Here is a 17,618-nt window from a genome sequence, read left to right as displayed (position 1 = left end):
TGGACTTGCTAGATGTACTGTCAATCGTTTAAACTTGGTTTAGAGTTATTTACAACGATAGGAAGACCAACATGTCTGCCAAGAAATCCTATTGGCTCACTAGATTGTCAGTCTACGTTGTTAGTATCCTGGGGTTTCTATTGGCTAATGTTGCTGTCAGTTCATGGTGACGATGCGGGTGCTTTTCCTGGTGCGCTGTTGCAGCAGCGAGTAAAGTTGACATGAGCATGACTGAGAGGTTACAGCTTATAGCTTGTGTAGCTGCAGTTAGATAATGTTACATGTCGTGTATAGCCAGCTGTTCTGCGTTTAGGAGCAACAGTCTTGCAAGCATTTCAAGCGGATTTAAATGACAGAGTAATTGCTGGTTCATAGCTAGTAAGCGTCAATAGGCTTTCCACTGTTATTTTGGTCTCTTTTTAAAGACTGGATACCCTTGACTGGTGTGGAAACCAGGTGCACCTACAAGTCTATCGCTGGATATAAGTTGGCTTTTGTTAAAGGTAGGCATTAACTGCGTAAAGCTGCAGCATATCTACGTTCACACCTAACGTTATATAGTCATACCGCTTTGAAAATTCGCTAGTTTCCCTGTAAGCTGTTTGGTAACATCATTGAAGGTCAACATGTTACATTGTAGCAGTGTTACATATAGCAAGAAGGAGCCAGCCGTGCCAAACTCAGTTGAGAAAACTAGCATTTACATAAGACGAGCCCACTGTAAAATGTACACGACAGGTCGATGCGGTTTATTATATTTTTCGACTAGACAAAGAGCAACTTTTCAATTCGGCATAAATTTAAACACAAACTGAAGCAATTTTAATAGTAATAGAACAAAAAACTTTCAATTTCATTATAACTTTACTTTTCTATTCCACCAAAACACAGTGTGGTTAGTGATATCTAGTAAACCTAAGCTGAAGATAAGACTGCTGCTGAAATTGACTGTGGGGTCATGGAGTCTCATTTTTGACATGTTACAGTTGGGACTATGAATATGATGTATCATATTTGATTTTGAAATTATGTATTTTTTGCAACTGATTGCATAGATTGTGATGTGTTTTCTTTTGGGCCCTGTCAGAAATGGAAAGGGTTAGGCCTACATTAAAACATCACCTTTTTTATATGTTCTCCTTCAAAACCTGATTTTGACTTTTTAAACTTTCAAAGTTTAAAAAGTCAAAATCATTTTAAGAGATTTCTTTGATACATAAAATAGCTTAAGAAATATTACATCTGGACGTGTTTCCTAAAATCGTTCTGAAAACCTCATAAGAGAGAATTTCTACTGGTGTGATATCATCCATGAGGTTCATTGCAGTATCATTTTTGCTGCTAGTTTTTCTGCATGGAAATGCAATTAAAAATGCCAAATAAATCTGAGTTGAAATATGACTTACCTAGTCAAAATAGAGCCCAACTGCTATAACAGCTGGTTTGAAAATATCTACTGATATTATCTTCACACAAGATACATCGGTACCAACATAAGAGCCTGCTAACAAATAACAAGAAACTGCAGTAAGGACAAATATGTGTGAAGTAACTCATGAGTTCTGGTAAATGAAGGACACATTAATGCATGAAGATGATGATTTGTCACAGACAACAGGTTATTTTATAAAACTCCACCTTCTACTCCATTTCATTTTTATTTTACTTCATTATATTATAGATCAGATTTTTTTAAGGTTTTATAAGATGCTTTTATATATGACTGAATTTTCAAGAAATGCTTGTATAGGTTTTGTTTTTATTAAATAATGAATGCCCTCTGATGATCAATATGGATATTGGCCTAATAAATCCAGCATCAGTCAGGCTCCAGACAGAACGCTGAAACAGAAACAAGTTATTAATGACATTTATAAATGAGATGATGGAAGCACCAACACACAAGTTTGCAAACATACTAAACATGTCAGGCTGAAGTTTGGGAGAAATCTGTATAGATGATGCACAACATGTGTACAACATGTCCATTGAATGAAATGGCACCACCATAGAAAAAGCATGGTGTCATGGATTCATACATGTAATCATCATTCATGCACATATATCTTCAGTAGTTCACAGGGATCAAGCATGTATAGATTGTTTTATTATGCATGTTGTGTTTCCTGACTTTAAGAACATTTAATATGATTCAAAATTGAACACTTGACAAGCCGTTCTGCTGAGAACATTTTATAGAACAAATTATGAATTACTGAAGAAAAAGTGACCAATAAATGAGCTGATAATAAATCAGTCAGTGTGGTGCTTTACAATCTCATGTCCATCAGAACATGATGAAACAGCTGTAGTTTTTCCCTTCATTTGTATTATTAGTGATAGTAGAGAGACGGCTGGAGGACATGCAGCACCCAGGTCACCAGGATGGCCCTCAGTCTGTCACTCATACTGCTGAGTAAATCTGTGTCATTGATTCATCCCTGTCAGCTGCACTTTTCACCCTCATAAATATGTATTTTTAATAGACAGTATTCTTTTAATGCAAATAAAAAACCCCATCACAGTTTTCCAGATTCCAAGGTGTCATTTTCAAATGTTTTGTTTTGTCCGACCAACAAAGAGATTTCCAGTCATATAAAACAGAAAGCTGTACATCCCACATCCCAAGCTTTATAAATGACTTCAACAAATAATCAGTCATTAAAAGTGATGAAGGTTCATTTTCTACAATAGAACTCTACATCTGTCAGTTCTCCTTCTAGTCTACTGTCAAAAAGCTGATAAACTCACAGGTCTTCATAATCAGCGTGATGAGCAGTAAGACATTCTCTAGTGTATGGAGGACATATTTAGAATGTAAAATAACACATTACAGTTGGTTCAGCAGTTGCCTTCATAACAACATATCTGACTTTCAGAAATATGAAAATGATCTGAGCCGTACAAAGCAGAGGAATATTTCACTTCATGACCATATCAAGCATGACCTATACACACGTTACCTTCAAGAAAAAACTGAACCTGTTCATATTGTCCATCTGTACACAGATTCAAATGGAGAAAAATGCACGAAAAGTTCGGAATCAGGACATTAATCCATGCATCGAAGTAAGCTGACCAACATTGACCTTCTGCATGTTGTCACATATCTGCCTGCTGCTGGGATGTGACGGTGTCTCTAACTCTCTCATGCTGCTGCTTCTCTTTTTCAGGAAACTTCTGCCTCCCAGAAGTGTTTGGATGCCTACAACTATGACAAGAGCATGTGTTCAGCCTATTTCCAGAGATATAGGGACTGTAGGAAATACTGGGTAAGTGTGTTTTACCCAGGAAACAAACTGAGTAGACTGCCAGGAGAAAAGTTCAGCAAGTGTTCAGGACATTGAGTGTGTTCTATTTGTGCATGGGAGAGTACTCACCTGTTGACAGGTGGAAGACGATGAGGGTTGTTGGCTGGAGTATTTGCACTGTTGGTGAGAAGAAGCAGTGAGTGACACTATGGGCTCTTACTTTCATAAACTTAGCAGCACAGCGTGACTCACAGTCAAGTGCAGCCTGCCCAGTCCACATCATAATGACCCATACAATAACATCATCACAGAGCCATATGTAAACTGACAGTAGAGTTTCAATGTGCTCTAGTATTTTTGTACTCTATGCCTCTAAAGGGCTGTAGTTCCAAGTATGGGTCCACATCCAGAAACATATACTTCCCATAATGCAACAAAGAGCATCTTTTCATTAGACGCTCTCTGACACATAAATGTCCATCTGAATCCAAACCTATGCTCTTCCATCAATGTAATGTTATAAGTGTCTCTTCTGTCTGAAGAAGAATCACACAGAGAGAGATTCAATATAACAATATGCTGCAATATTGTCATTTCTAACATTTCTAACTAATTTCCTAACTATTTTAATTTGTTGAGAAGATTCTTCTTATGACAGATTAGTCTTTTTTCTCATTGCAGGTCAAAAGTGAAATTTTAAAAAAAAAATCAAATGAGAGAGCTACTGTGGAGTTTGTGTCCACTAGAAGTGCTATGGAGTTGGACCCCGTTTTATTTTAGAGCTACAGCAATGAATTGATTAGTTGATCGACAGAAAATTCATCTGAATTTTGACAAATAATTGATGTAGTTATTTTTTAAGCAAATATGCCAAAACTTTGTTGGTTTCAGCTTCTCACATGTGATGATGTAATGCTTTTCTTTGTCACTCAGTGTAGTAACATGAGTCTCTTTGGGTTTTGGATTGTTGGTCAGACAAAACAAGACTGACTCTGGGAAATTATAAGTTTGTTATAATTATAATGAAACTAACATTTTTCACTATTTTCTGACATTATATAGACAAAACAATTAATCAGTTAATCAACAATATAATCAGTAGATTAATCAATAATAAAAATAATCGTTGCAGCCCATTTGGTTTGCCAGTGGTGTTACTCCACTGATCTACAGTTGCCAGTAATGTTCCCTCTGTGTACCAGTGGCCGCTTTCATGAGAGCAAATAAAATAAAATAAAATAAAGTTTTAGATACATTTGCAAGCCCTACAGTCTCCCTCTTGTGTGCTCATGCATGAGTCACAAGTATAGTGATGGATTGGATTTGATAAATGTGTCTCAGCTTGCATGTTGCAAATGAATTGAAACAACTGGGCCCCAGGTGCCAAATATCAGCAGGCGTTGTGGCTCTTTCTGTAATGGTCCTGTTGTGGGAATGAACCTGTAAACATTGATGACATCACAATGACACCATCAGGGTATCAGCCAGTCAGTGTAAGATATTTAGTGTTGTTGTGTTTGTTTCCTTGTAGCACAACATCATGCTGCAGAGGAGGAGAGACGGTGTGAGCCCTGATATGCCCACTGCAGCAGAGAGGCAGGAGATGCTGGCTGCCATCGGTGGCAAACCCTACTGACGAGTCATGAAGGTCACACAGAGACACTGTGAAGACCAGAGGACGTGTTCTACAGGTGAACACATTCTGGTGATGCTACTACACTGCACGAGCTGAGTGTACACTGTAATGCAAGGTCTGACCTGTTGTCAAGCTCTGGTCACATGGAAGAGACTGCCTGTAGCCTATAGCCTGGGAGAGGCACACAAGGCAAGACCTGAGATTGATTATTGTTTGAGTTTTGATAATGAAATGATATGAACGGACACAATGTGATAGGAATAAAAGAGATTTTCTGTTTTTGTTTGGAAGAAAAAGTGTATGTTTGATGTGTTATGCTTGAACCCATGTGTTCAACTGTATTATTCACACAACACATACTCAAAGTTCAGCCGGCCAAAAACAACCTATAATTACATTTACGCCGTTATATGCCACTTTCCAAAACAGTTACAAATCACTGTTAAACAATACTGATGTTTTATGATGTGACAGAGCTGTGGTTGAGGTCTGCTGAGGTTCAGGCACAAAAACAACTTGGTTAGGGTTAGACAAAGATCATGGTTTGAGTTAAAATAATCACTTGAAATGTGGTTTATACTTCCTTAAAGTTAACAACCTTTGTTGTCATGTCAACAGTAAACACTACAACGTTACAGTTTTACATGATGCTCATGGTTGAAAATGGAAAGCGCACAATGCTCTCCTGCAGCAAAGTCCACTTTTTGTCATCCAACATCAGCCATCCACCCAACCGGCCTCCTCCTAACAACAAGGTAAAATCATCTTATCAAGTCACCTTATGTTGACGTCATCATCACTATGGCTGCTAGATGGTGTAAACGTAACTATAGCTTGTTTTTGCCAGCTTGAATTTTAGACCTATACAGGACGGGCTGAATTCACAACTATGACATCTGCAGTAAGCTGGTATCTAACTCAGCAACCTGTGAAGGACATCTGTGGGACAACAGACTGTTGCACAGTTTGGTCAATATCAGAATGACTGTGATGTTCTTTAAAAAATAAAAGGAGAACATGTTTTGTATCTATATCGTTGTTTGGTTCATGTTGGATTTGTCATGCTGTTTTTGAATGGCTATATTTCTTGTGATTTTTTTATTTTTATTTTATTTTTTGTTGCATTTTTTGCTATTTTGGTGCTGATATTCTGGACTGTAAAAGTTACAAAAATGATCAGTTCTCTTTTCATTTTTATCAAAGATGTCAGATGTACTGTAAATGTTAGAGGAATAAAATGACTCCATTCTGAGCAGAAATGGAGAGATAGAATTTCATAGTTAAGACTAACTTTGGTAGATATCCTTATTATACTGAATGTCTAACTCAGACTGTAGAAGCCTCCATCAGCTCCAGTTTAACTTCAGAGTGGATTGAGACACAGAATGAAGATCATGCTTTGGAGACATTCTAACACGGGATCACTTCACCACCAGCAGACACAGGAAGAATGATAATGTTGTTGTCACTTAAGGCAAAAAAGTCAGAGTCAGTTTCTAGTGATGAGATAGGTGCATGTGTACACATCATAGACTGTATATAAATAGTTACATACAGGTATTTAGTCAAACATGTATGGCTGTCAGTGGAACTGGCACACTGGCATTTATTGATGATTTCACAGCTGATGAATGCAGGAGCATTCTGTGTGTTCCTGTATACCTCTGCATTCATCTTTCAGCAGGACACCTATCATAAACATATGGCCAAAGCAACCAAAGAGCTTTTCAGGGTGAAGAGGTGGAATATCCCCAACTGGCCAAGTCAACCACCTGATCTCAGTCCCACTGAGCATTGAGCTGCATTATACCTGCTTCAGACCAGAATAAAGGCAGCGCTTGGGTAGTGGTAGGTAGTGAAAGCCTGGGAGAGGGAAGATACAAAGCATCTACTGATGTCTATGGCTCTAAGACGTTGGCCAGTCACTGACTGTGAAGAATTTTCCACTTAATATTAAATATGATGACCTCATGTATCTGTGCAATTACATTGGATGGGCACCATGTGTTAAAAGTCCTATATCTCCCACACATTTCTTTCTATGTTGATGTAAACCTACTCAAATCAAAGCTGAGACTTATCACTTTAATGTAGTATCCATTACTTTATTTCACATCCAATGTGCTGAAGCAGAGTTTAGAACAGAGTTCATGGTGATGTGACAGCTTTGTAGACAGACATGATGTCTGAAACAAGAAAACCAGGACCCAGACTGAACAATGATCAGATTTCATTTGATTTCTTCTGTTTCTCATTCCATTTACTGTTTGTTACTGTCAGTGGTGGGAGAAGTTTCCACGGTGAATAAAAGTAGTAAAACTACTCCCCTACAAGTAAAAGATCTGCATTCACAATATTACCCAAGTTAAACATTTATACATATTTATAGCAACATATACTTAAAGTATCAAAAATGAAAGTACTCTTTCTGCAGCAGAATGGCTTGTCAGGGTTATATTATTACATGTAATATAGTATTATTGGACTATTATTACTAATTAGTGATTACTGATTAGTTGTAAAGTAAACTTTTACTGCTCTTTAGGTAGACAGTTAAATCATATGTTCACAATTTTTCAAGTCTGTCTGAAAACAACAGTCAGGAGCCCAAATAAACAGTGAAACCTGTTCCTCTTGCTGTAATCATACTGACCATTAGAAGATCCCTTCATAATGCACTCACAATGTAAATCCACAGTCCTCCTTCTGTGCAAAAATGTATCTGAAAGTTTATCTGAAGCTAATATGAAGCTTCAAAATTAGTTAAATAAAGTAGACATCTTTCAACGTTACAGTCTTTTTAGTGCCAAAGTTCCTCTTTTTGTTACTATACTTCCACCACAGCTCAACAGAGAAACACTGTCTGAGGAAACACAAAGAGGGAATTTGATGCTAAAAAGACTGTAAATGTGTCAGATATCCACTTGATATGACTAACTCAGACTGCTGAAGCCACATAGAAGCTTCACAGAGACTTTTAAATGACTGTGTGGACACACTGTAGATTTTGGCCTCCATCACTTCCATTGAAAGCACATTTGAAGGATCTTTTAATATCCAGTATGAACAGGAGGAATGATTACAGTGAGGAAAACCTCTTTCACTGTTCATATGGACACCTGACTGTTGTTATAAGATAGATTTCAAAAATTGTGAACCTGTCCTTTAAGATGAAATGATTTGTTCAAAATGAAAAAGAGATGATTTAACAACCTCTATCAAAACAGCCTACAGTAACTAGGTTCACACAAGTAGACCTACTGTTCCTAAAGAAAGATTTGTGGTACGTTATTTTACATTAATAATTGAACATGAATACTGAATACAGGACTTTACTCTATAATGCACACCGCGGTACTGCTACTCTTAAATGAGTAAATGATCTTACACACCTAGACTTGATAGTTTGGTCCCGCCCTTCCTGTCAATCATTCCCGTTAAGCTAATGAGCGTGCTGCAGGCTGACAGATAGTAACGGCACACCGGATCTGAACTCTCGTTTACAGGTAGGTTGTAACATCATGAGCTTCTCATCTCATCTGCACTTTAACGCTAACTCTCTATATGGCGCCCCCCCGCGCGCGCGCTACAGGTTAATAATACTCCTGAAACTACAGCTTCAGGCGCGTGCACAGAGTAATAAAGCATACCACAAAATATGATGATTAACAGTTACTGCTTCGGCTTGTAAGATGCAGTGAAAAGTGAAGTTTCAAATGAATCTGTTAAATGTAACTAAACAGCTAGTCCATCTAACAGTTGTATTTGCCTGATAATGCTGCAGGCTAGCTGACTGTTCAAGTCGACACATTGAAGTTACGTTTTGTTAGTTATTAATATAGTTTACTGTAAAGCGTTAGATGCACCCGAGGAAAGCTACTCAACTGCTATTCTCACTGAGCCGGGATCAGCTGTGAGTTTATCCTTTACACAGATGGCTGTAAAACTGATGGATAATAGGAGATTGACACCAAAGCTGAAACAATTCGTTGCTGAATTGATTTTTTAAATCGAATAATTGCTGCAGATGTTTGATCAAGTAAAAATGGTTTCTCAGGTATGGGGATTGGCTGCTTGTCTGTGTTGAATTCAAGTTTAAACTGAATATATTTGGATTTTGGACAATAGGTCCAACAAAACAAGGCATCTAGGAATTTATAGACTAAACAATTTATCAAAAGTTAATGACAAGTTAAGCAGTAATAAACAACTGTCTTGTTTTGTTCAGATCAAACAGTCCACAACCGAAAGATATTCAGTTTACTGTCATTGAGGACCAAAGACACCAGAAAATATTCCCATTTGAGGAACAGAGACTTTGGGAACCAGAGAATTTTTTTCTTCAAAAATGACTTGTTAGCAACTAATCGATTAATTGACTAATTGTTGCAGCTCTAGTTGTAGCCATAATTCGAGTATTCATAACTGCACAGATGTGAAGAATTCACACATTATTAATCTAATTAAAGCACATGAAATGATCTATATTTTATCCTCTTCCAGTTGATATAATTTCATGTTCTCAGGAGACTGAAGTCATTTGGAGCAGACTTTGTGATTATGAAGTGTGATGCAGTACAGTTTGGGATCACTGCGTGGCAGAGGTGTGGACTTGAGTCACATGGCTTGGACTCGAGTCAGACTAAAGTCAAGAATCTGAAGACTTTTACTTAAACACCAAAGATTTGTGACCTTACATGGACCTTAGTTTTATGATTTGGAATGACTTAATATCCTCCCTAAACCCAAAGACTAAAAATGATGTCATCAATAAGTGTTCCAAACAATGACTTTGTCCCACCTCTGCTGTCTTTATGTTCGGATTGTTATGAACATTCTCAAAGATAGTTGGTCAGACTTTTGAATGTTTGTTTTAAACTGCATCACATCAGATCCTTCTCATTATCTGGGGGAATATCAGCTTTCACATATAAATCACCATATAAAATAGTATCACAGAACTCTGTTATTCCTCCATCTGTCACATTGTTAACTAATACAGGTTCTCAGTGCATGTCAGTGCAGTTAAACTGAATACATTGCAGCACTTTGTCGGTATTATAGATATTGTTAAATCTTGTCATGTATGTGAACTTGTGACACAAGACAATGTTGAAAAATCTGACAAAGACGCTCAATCAAATCCTACTGTGGTGTAACATTCTAGATATATGTAACAATCATGATGATCATCTTGTTTGTGCTGAAGAAGACGTCTCTGTAACACATCTATTAACTCTGTGGAAGACACTGAAGACACTATTTTTATGGTTTTTGGAGGTTGAGTGACAATAGATGAACACATCAGTGCAAATATCATGTATTTTACCCAACTTTGTCATCTGAATTTCATTTCCTTTATTATGTTTAATTGGACTGGAATGGAGAGGCAGGGCTCACACTGTAACTATCACTGTCAGTTGCTTCTCATGTTGACTCACAGAGCACGCTGCCTCCATCAACCCTCTCATGGATGTGTATGTTGATCTCTGCCATTCACTTGGGTAAGATAAAGGTTTCCATCAGCTCTTCCAGTGTTTTACAGATGCAGTGCACATTTCTAAACAACTGGCTTTGTGCAAATAATTACAGAATATAGACCAGCTGGTCTGAAACAGATACCAGAAATGTTGAAAGATCTTGTGATTCAATGTTGTAAGTAAAACTAGTTGAGCATTGAGGTGGAACTGTTAGAAAGTGAATCATCAGTTCAGTGTACCTCAACAGACTGTTGGTTTAAACATCCATCTTCAACTGTGTTATGTTAAAGAGCATCATTTCCTCTGTGTTTTGGTCTGAACCAGGACAATACACACAGAAGCTGTAGTCATGTTGATGTGGGGAGTGAATGTGATAGAAATGCTATGTTTCTGGATAGGTGACCCATGTCAAATAACAGTAGTGTGTAGAAATCTATGTCAAAACCAAAGATGCAGATGTATCCAGTAGTGTATCGATGCACATCAATACACTACTGGCTACAGTGCCTTGATAAGTTGCATCTCATACAAAATGAAAAGGAGTAAAAAAAAGTTCACTTCAATATTTGGTTGGCTGGGATGAGGTAACGTTACTATAGCTTAGTTAATTCTTAGTTAAACAAAGTCATAGAGTGTATAATCAATTTGAATGAATACAGAAACATTTCAGATGTCTAAATCTTCTTCAGGCTTCCTCAGTGGATAGCATCTCTGCTCCACACTGCCAAACGACTGAGAAGTGACCACGCCCGTCGGAAGAAGGTCTACAGGCTTCTGCAGAGGAAACTGGTCAGTATTCTGATAACATGTAAATGTGTTTTACAACCATTTCATTTTTAAACCATACCCTGTGCCTTCAATATGACAAATGTTTTGTTATTTGGAGGACTTGTTGCTGTAGGTATGCAGCTGATTTACTTCCCTACTGCAGACTCGCCTACAACGATAACCAGTGGTGGAAAGTAACTAAGTACATTTACTCAAATACTGTACTTAAGTACGATTTTGAGGAAATATTGTACTTTCTACTCCAGTACATTTATCTGATAACATAAGTTACTTTTCAGATGAAGATTTGACACAATGGATGATATAACAAGCTCTTAAAATACAACACATTGTTAAAGATGAAACCAGTGGTTTCCAACCTTTTTGGCAAAAAGCAGTGTGTAGTCGGGGTCACATTTCACATGTCTATGAGTTGTTAACAGTTCCACCAAATAGTGATTTTTCCCTCTAAACTTCTCACATGCTTTCATTTCAATAAATGTTCAAATGATCCAATATTTCAACAAAAATCAAAGATTAGAGAAAAAGTCCAAAAACTGAAAACAGATTTGTGTATCAGAACTTTGTTTTTTCTTCTTTCCTCTCCCATTAATCATCTCACCACCCCTCAGATTTATCTGCTGACCCTTTGGAGGGGCCCGACCCATAGGTTGGCAACCACTGGACTAAACTAGCTAACTGTGCAAAAAGTAGTTCAAACAGTAACATGCTGCTCTAACACTGATGCTTCAGTATTAATAATCTAATGATGTCATATATAATAAAATATCAGTCAGAGGGACCAAACCACTACTTTTACTGCAATACTTTAACTACATCAAGCTCATAATACTTATGTACTTTTAGAGTCTGAATACTTCTTCCACCAATGAGAATAACACTGTATGTATTTGTAATAGGAGACAGAATGGGATGCAGTGAGACCCACAGCAGGATTTCTCCAGCCTTTCCCATCACTACTCCCCACTGTTTATGGCCACAAGCTTGTAGTGACTGAAAGATTAGAATACTGATTTCAGAGGTTGAAATAAGCTTCCTTCATGGGGTGTCTGGGTTCACTTTAAGGGACATGTTGAAAGGAGCCCGTTGATGGATGTGTTGCACATGATCAGGCTTTATCATGCTTTAATTATATTCTATTTATGTTATTTGATTTACTTTGTGAGTCAGTCTGACACCGGGCTACTCACATATAAGTGGAATTACATCTAGTTGACTTCTATTTCACCTTGTCTCATTAGTGAACAGACTGTTCTATGCAGTTGCTGTTTCATTCACAGTGACAGTGTTGGTGGTGAGCAGGTTTGCAGTGGCATGACTTTGTTAGATGAGTGTTACTGAAGACTACTTCTTTCTCCAACATTCCTCACATCTTCACAACTGTTTATAGTTCTAAAGGAATCAGTCAGACTAGCTACCTCTTCTCACTGGCATGAATCATCTGCCCCTCTTATTCATGCTCTTAAACTTTTGACTGTCCCTAGTATCAACAAACTTTAGAGTTGTATGTTTATTTAATATTTTATTTCAGCTAACGGCTACCTAACACTTTTCATATTTTTTTCCAAACTAATTCAAACATTCATACATATTCTACTAGACAGTCTAAACATCTTCATCTTCCTTTATGTTTTATGTTTATGTTATATTTTCATTTAGATACAGAGACTGTTGGAATTTAAAAAAAAAACATGTTAAACAAACATTGGTAATTCAAGTTGACTGTTGCACAAATGGAATGAGATTTTTTTATATATACATTTTTTATGTTCATTCCTTATTATTTGTATTTAACATAATTATGTCAATATTGTCTTGAGTTTTTAGAACAGGTGTTGGTTTACTTTAAATTCAAGTATAATTGAGTATATGCGGGTAAAAATGTGTTTTGCCTTTTTATATGTCTTTGTGTATATATCAAATCATTAACTCTTCAATAAAATGGTATTGTTTAAATTTGTGAACAAATAAATAAAATAACTTTGTTTATGTTGAAATAAATGTACCTCAACAATGGCACAGCCTACACACATAGCTACGCTGTAACCCCTTGATTCACAGCCACATCTCATGCATTTCTCACTTTTATTCCAGATGTTCCACAAGGTTGGTATAAAGGAGGGAGATGTGTGCCAGCCCACCTATATTTACCCTGAAGAAGTGAAAATACTGATCCGTTCTGTCTTCTCACAGAACATCTGTGACTACCCCGACCCCTGCCATGGACAGGTGAGTGTGTCCACTTACTGTAGCTGAGAAACTAATTACTTCTGCTCTGGAGTCATGTCAGTTATGTATAAATTTAGATTAGATGATCAGTGGGCCAGAAATAGCTCAACATGGGAAAATAACCTTAATCTCTTTATCTCTGAGAGTGAGATGAGAAGATGGATGTCAATCTGAGCTGAGTCAGGATGTGTTACATGTAGCCTAGCTTAGCATAAGGTTTGGAAGTAGAGGGAAAAGGCTTGCAAAATAAACACATAAATACAGTAAAAACACCTACCAACACTTCTATAGCTCACATGTTGTATCACATGTTTGGGTTTTTCCTTTTATTTTTATTGGTTTTAATTCATGAGGGATAAAGTCGTGGCAGTTCACAACTGACTTGTGTCAGAGACGATAAAACAAACCTTTCTGATTTTGTTGTCATCTATAAACACCCTCTGAAATACAAAAAAAAAAGTTCCACATAACTCTTTACACAGACCTGACACACACACACACATACACTCACACACTCCAGTACTAGCTCATATGCACTGTGAAAAAAATACTGACATTTTCCGTCCTTATTGATTATTTGTCTGTGGCTCTGACAACACACATGTGAAGACAAATCAATCGCTTATAGTACATTTGAGAGCTCAATAAAGACTTACATGGATTCCTGTCAGAATAAAAACAAATCACCCCAAATATGGATTTGATTCTAATGAATAGCAACTTTTTTCCTCTGACAGTGTGGAAAACAAGCAGAAAATTCAATGGAAAACTGCACCAAATTACAAGTTAATGTCTATATGTTCCAGTTGAAATGAACCACGGTACAGTGGGTAATGGAAAGTGAGCTGATAAATGCCCAATATTCATAATGCAATGATATATACTGTCTGTGTCTCCTCAGGTGGTGTATGTCACTGTTGAAGATCTGCACAAGATCACCTCCAACTGAAGTGTGTGTCTCTTGAGTTGTCTTGTGAGTTGTTTGTACAACTTAGTTCTGTTATTTCAAGGCACTGTTGGGTTTATTGTGAGCATGTTATTCCAATCTCATGTATGTTTCAGGGTTGAATCATTACTTTGTTTTCTGAGGCACTTCTTTTAGTTCATCATCAGTGAGATCTCTGTAATGTGACAAACAATTAAAATAAAAAAGTAGTACATATTCTGTGTATGACTATCACTCGGCGTGTTTCAGCTGCATATTTCAGTTGTCCGTTGTGTGCATCTGTGAAAATACCAAACAACAGTTAAGTAGATGGAACGACATAGTGCAATATCTGACACAGTGTCTACAGTCATGTGATGCTGTCACGGCGCAAATGAAAATTCTTCTTTTGAATAATACTTAACTCTTTAATGGTCTCTTCCAGTAAAGGAAATAGATTTATTTTTTTCATTTCTTAGTCTTTTGGGGACAATAACAACAACAAATAATGATTTTTGTGGTAACTCACCACACTGTTTGGAATTATACTTGAGATGGTGATTAACAGCAAAAATGCATTTTCAATAATATGCAAAGATTTGTGACCATTAATAAACTGTATCAAAAGGCACCTTTTTTTATAACACTTCTGGAAGAAGACCACTATGTAAAAACCTGAGAAATAAGGCTTTATACATAAGTATAAAAGTTCATGAAAAGATGAATAAATAAAATACAAAATTTTAGGGTAATATAAACATTAAAAAATTATATAATATTCAGTGCACTCTGTGTAGAACTAAATTGGACCTGTTCATCTGTGTTGAGGTGTAACAGAACAAGTTTTAGGTGATGGATACATTCAACCACACTAATAAACTGTGCATGAGTGTCAACTGTTGTTTTTGTGCTTACAATTGACAGTTGTATATTTATTATCAATGTCAGTAGTATAATCATATTATCGGATATAATAATTACAACAAATATACAATGTAATAACATTAATCATACTGACAATAGACTTTCATTAGAAAACTTTGTATTTCATGGCAACATTCGGTTGGTAAAAATGATTAGCAGTTTCACCTTTACTTTAATGGACATTTTAGCTGATTCCTTGAGCATGTTTTTAGATTTAGAATGTGTTCAATAAGCTCTGTGAAATATACAAAATATGCTTATCTTTGAATAATACACCAAAAACAGGCAACATGTCAAGTGATAGTTTTTTGCACTAAACTTTCAGCAGGAAGACATTTGAAGTGAAGACCACAGTGCCACCTGCTGTTTGTTTTGAGTCCATCATACTTCTACAGAGAGCTAGAGGAGACTCAGTCAGGTTGAGTTAAGAATAGCTAATAAAGATATCTCAACTCTAAATGTGGTCAACCAAACAAAGGTTGGACATGTGTGCAGCTTGCAGTGACCAAATGCAAAAAAAAAGTAGTGTATACAAGTAAAAAAAAAAGTCAAAAAAGACACTCAAGATCTAATTACTATTTTTTTTCCCAGAGTTTTCAACCACATTTCACAGTCTTTGTCAGTGCATAGACTTGGCTCAGGTGTCATCATATGAATGTTATTAACTGCCAAAGGTTAATAAAACCGGGTTACACCTCAGACCTGCAATCTCAGCACTGGTCCCATCAATCAGCTGAATTACTTGACAGTGTCACTGGGAGGGATGCACAGAGCATCATATTCAGAATAGTGAGGATCTTGGGGAAAATAAAGGACTTGACAGTACTCCCTCACAGAGGCTGGTGTCATTTGATGTCAGTACTGTTTACCAGCATCCAGACTGAGGAGATGGTTAAGTTCTTTACAACAACTGATACAGGAGGGATACAACCAACCTCAACTTTGATCATCTAACTACTAGAGTTGTGTCTTGACATCATTTATTTCATGTACAAAGGGAATTTTTACAAACAAACCAAAGGAACCGCTGTGCGATCACTAACTTGTAAATGGAACATTTTTCTCATAATCACTTTTTATTGCTTTTACTAAATTCTTTGCTCCTCCAGTGTTCCCACTGTTCTCCAGCCCCAATTGTTTTACAGAAGAGATGTCACCTCATCAATTACAGAAGTCAACATATTGATAGTTTATTGCTTAGTCCCAAACATTCTTCTTATTTATGTTTCAATACAAAGTATATCAAGAAAAAAATAAAACCATTGGATATGGTCAAGAGAATGTGGGCGTTTCCATTGCACAACTTTTTTTGCAACTGTCAAACCAGCAAAAAAAAAACACATGTTTTTGGGTTGATAAGGACAAAGAAGAATCATCATTCAATAGTAATAGTTTGGAGCTACAAGGTAGTTTTATGTTAAGTAAATAGGATAGAGTGGAAGATGCCAGGACACTCCCAGTGCATATGTAAGGAAGTATCAAAGTGGTTGTTCACACTAATATTGGAGAGTGGGAAGGAAGCAAGTTTCATGACAGTTAAATAAATTCTATGTATACATTTAAAATGTATCAATTTATTATCAGAATATAGAAATATTGTGCAATTTGATCCAAACTGTTTTGTCAATCAGTATTTCTGTTTTATAATCAAGAACGCTACTCAGTAACTAATAAATATTATGAGGTCTACATGTTGATTTTAATAAAAATGAGTTTAGAAAACCTTTTATATCAAACAGGTGATGGAGAGGTTCAGATCAAAGTGCTGAATCACACGTTTATTCCATTGGTTTGTAAAGTCTGTCTTAAACGAAGATAAAAAAAAACAAGAAGTTCCTGAAATGTTGCCTTACACAAATCACTGAACATTCTTATTCCTCTGTCATCTCAAAGATCTGATGAAACATGAATCCTTTTGTTCTCCACTGAAAGGTGTGGCACCAGTTACAAGGTTAGAGTTTTGTAAGACTGGACTAGTCATATGCCATGCCAAGAGTGCTTGCAGTTTGTCTGACTGCATCCCATACAGATAGTGCAAATGACATTATGGGACCGAATTCTTTCTATATTCTATTATAATAGGTAATGCAGAATGTATATACAGTACATACATGGAACCTTCTGAACAGATTACTCTGACAACAGCTTGTACCTCACTTGTAATCTGGTACCAGTATGTGGATGGTATTTTCATCAAACTGCACCACTCCAACATCAACAGCTTCACCAGGACAGACACTGTGAGATCAACGAGATGGAGCTCCCTTACATGTGTGGACTGTCTTAAATTTCAGTAGCCTACCAGTTGGAGTTTAGTAAGTTGTATTGACGTAATAAGCAGCTGTTGACTTAGTCAGTTGAGGAATAATAAGAATAATTGCAAT

General features: G+C 36.7%; 1 protein-coding gene across 8 annotated transcripts; it reads left to right on the top strand.

Annotated features, from left to right (window-relative positions):
- Positions 1 to 188: 188 nt before the first annotated feature.
- chchd7 (coiled-coil-helix-coiled-coil-helix domain containing 7) lies at positions 189 to 14,547 on the top strand. 8 transcript variants are annotated; one of them, XM_067578055.1, is made up of 8 exons: positions 189 to 503; positions 3,010 to 3,069; positions 3,174 to 3,272; positions 4,783 to 8,393; positions 10,281 to 10,391; positions 11,057 to 11,156; positions 13,251 to 13,385; positions 14,287 to 14,547. In XM_067578055.1, exons 2-4 carry the CDS (start codon positions 3,016 to 3,018, stop codon positions 4,885 to 4,887), a joined length of 258 nt encoding a protein of 85 aa, XP_067434156.1. In that variant the 5' UTR covers positions 189 to 503; positions 3,010 to 3,015; the 3' UTR covers positions 4,888 to 8,393; positions 10,281 to 10,391; positions 11,057 to 11,156; positions 13,251 to 13,385; positions 14,287 to 14,547. The 8 variants fall into 8 exon arrangements, with proteins under 8 accessions (XP_067434156.1, XP_067434154.1, XP_067434153.1 ...); XM_067578053.1 differs by lacking the exons at positions 189 to 503; positions 3,010 to 3,069; positions 3,174 to 3,272 and having other exon boundaries at positions 8,281 to 8,393; positions 10,331 to 10,391; XM_067578052.1 differs by lacking the exons at positions 189 to 503; positions 3,010 to 3,069; positions 3,174 to 3,272 and having other exon boundaries at positions 8,286 to 8,393; positions 10,308 to 10,391.
- The last annotated feature ends 3,071 nt before the right edge of the window (positions 14,548 to 17,618 follow it).

This window comes from Thunnus thynnus, chromosome 21 (assembly GCF_963924715.1).
Source record: "Thunnus thynnus chromosome 21, fThuThy2.1, whole genome shotgun sequence".
NCBI lineage: Eukaryota > Metazoa > Chordata > Actinopteri > Scombriformes > Scombridae > Thunnus > Thunnus thynnus.
This window is presented reverse-complemented; position numbering and strand designations above follow the sequence as displayed.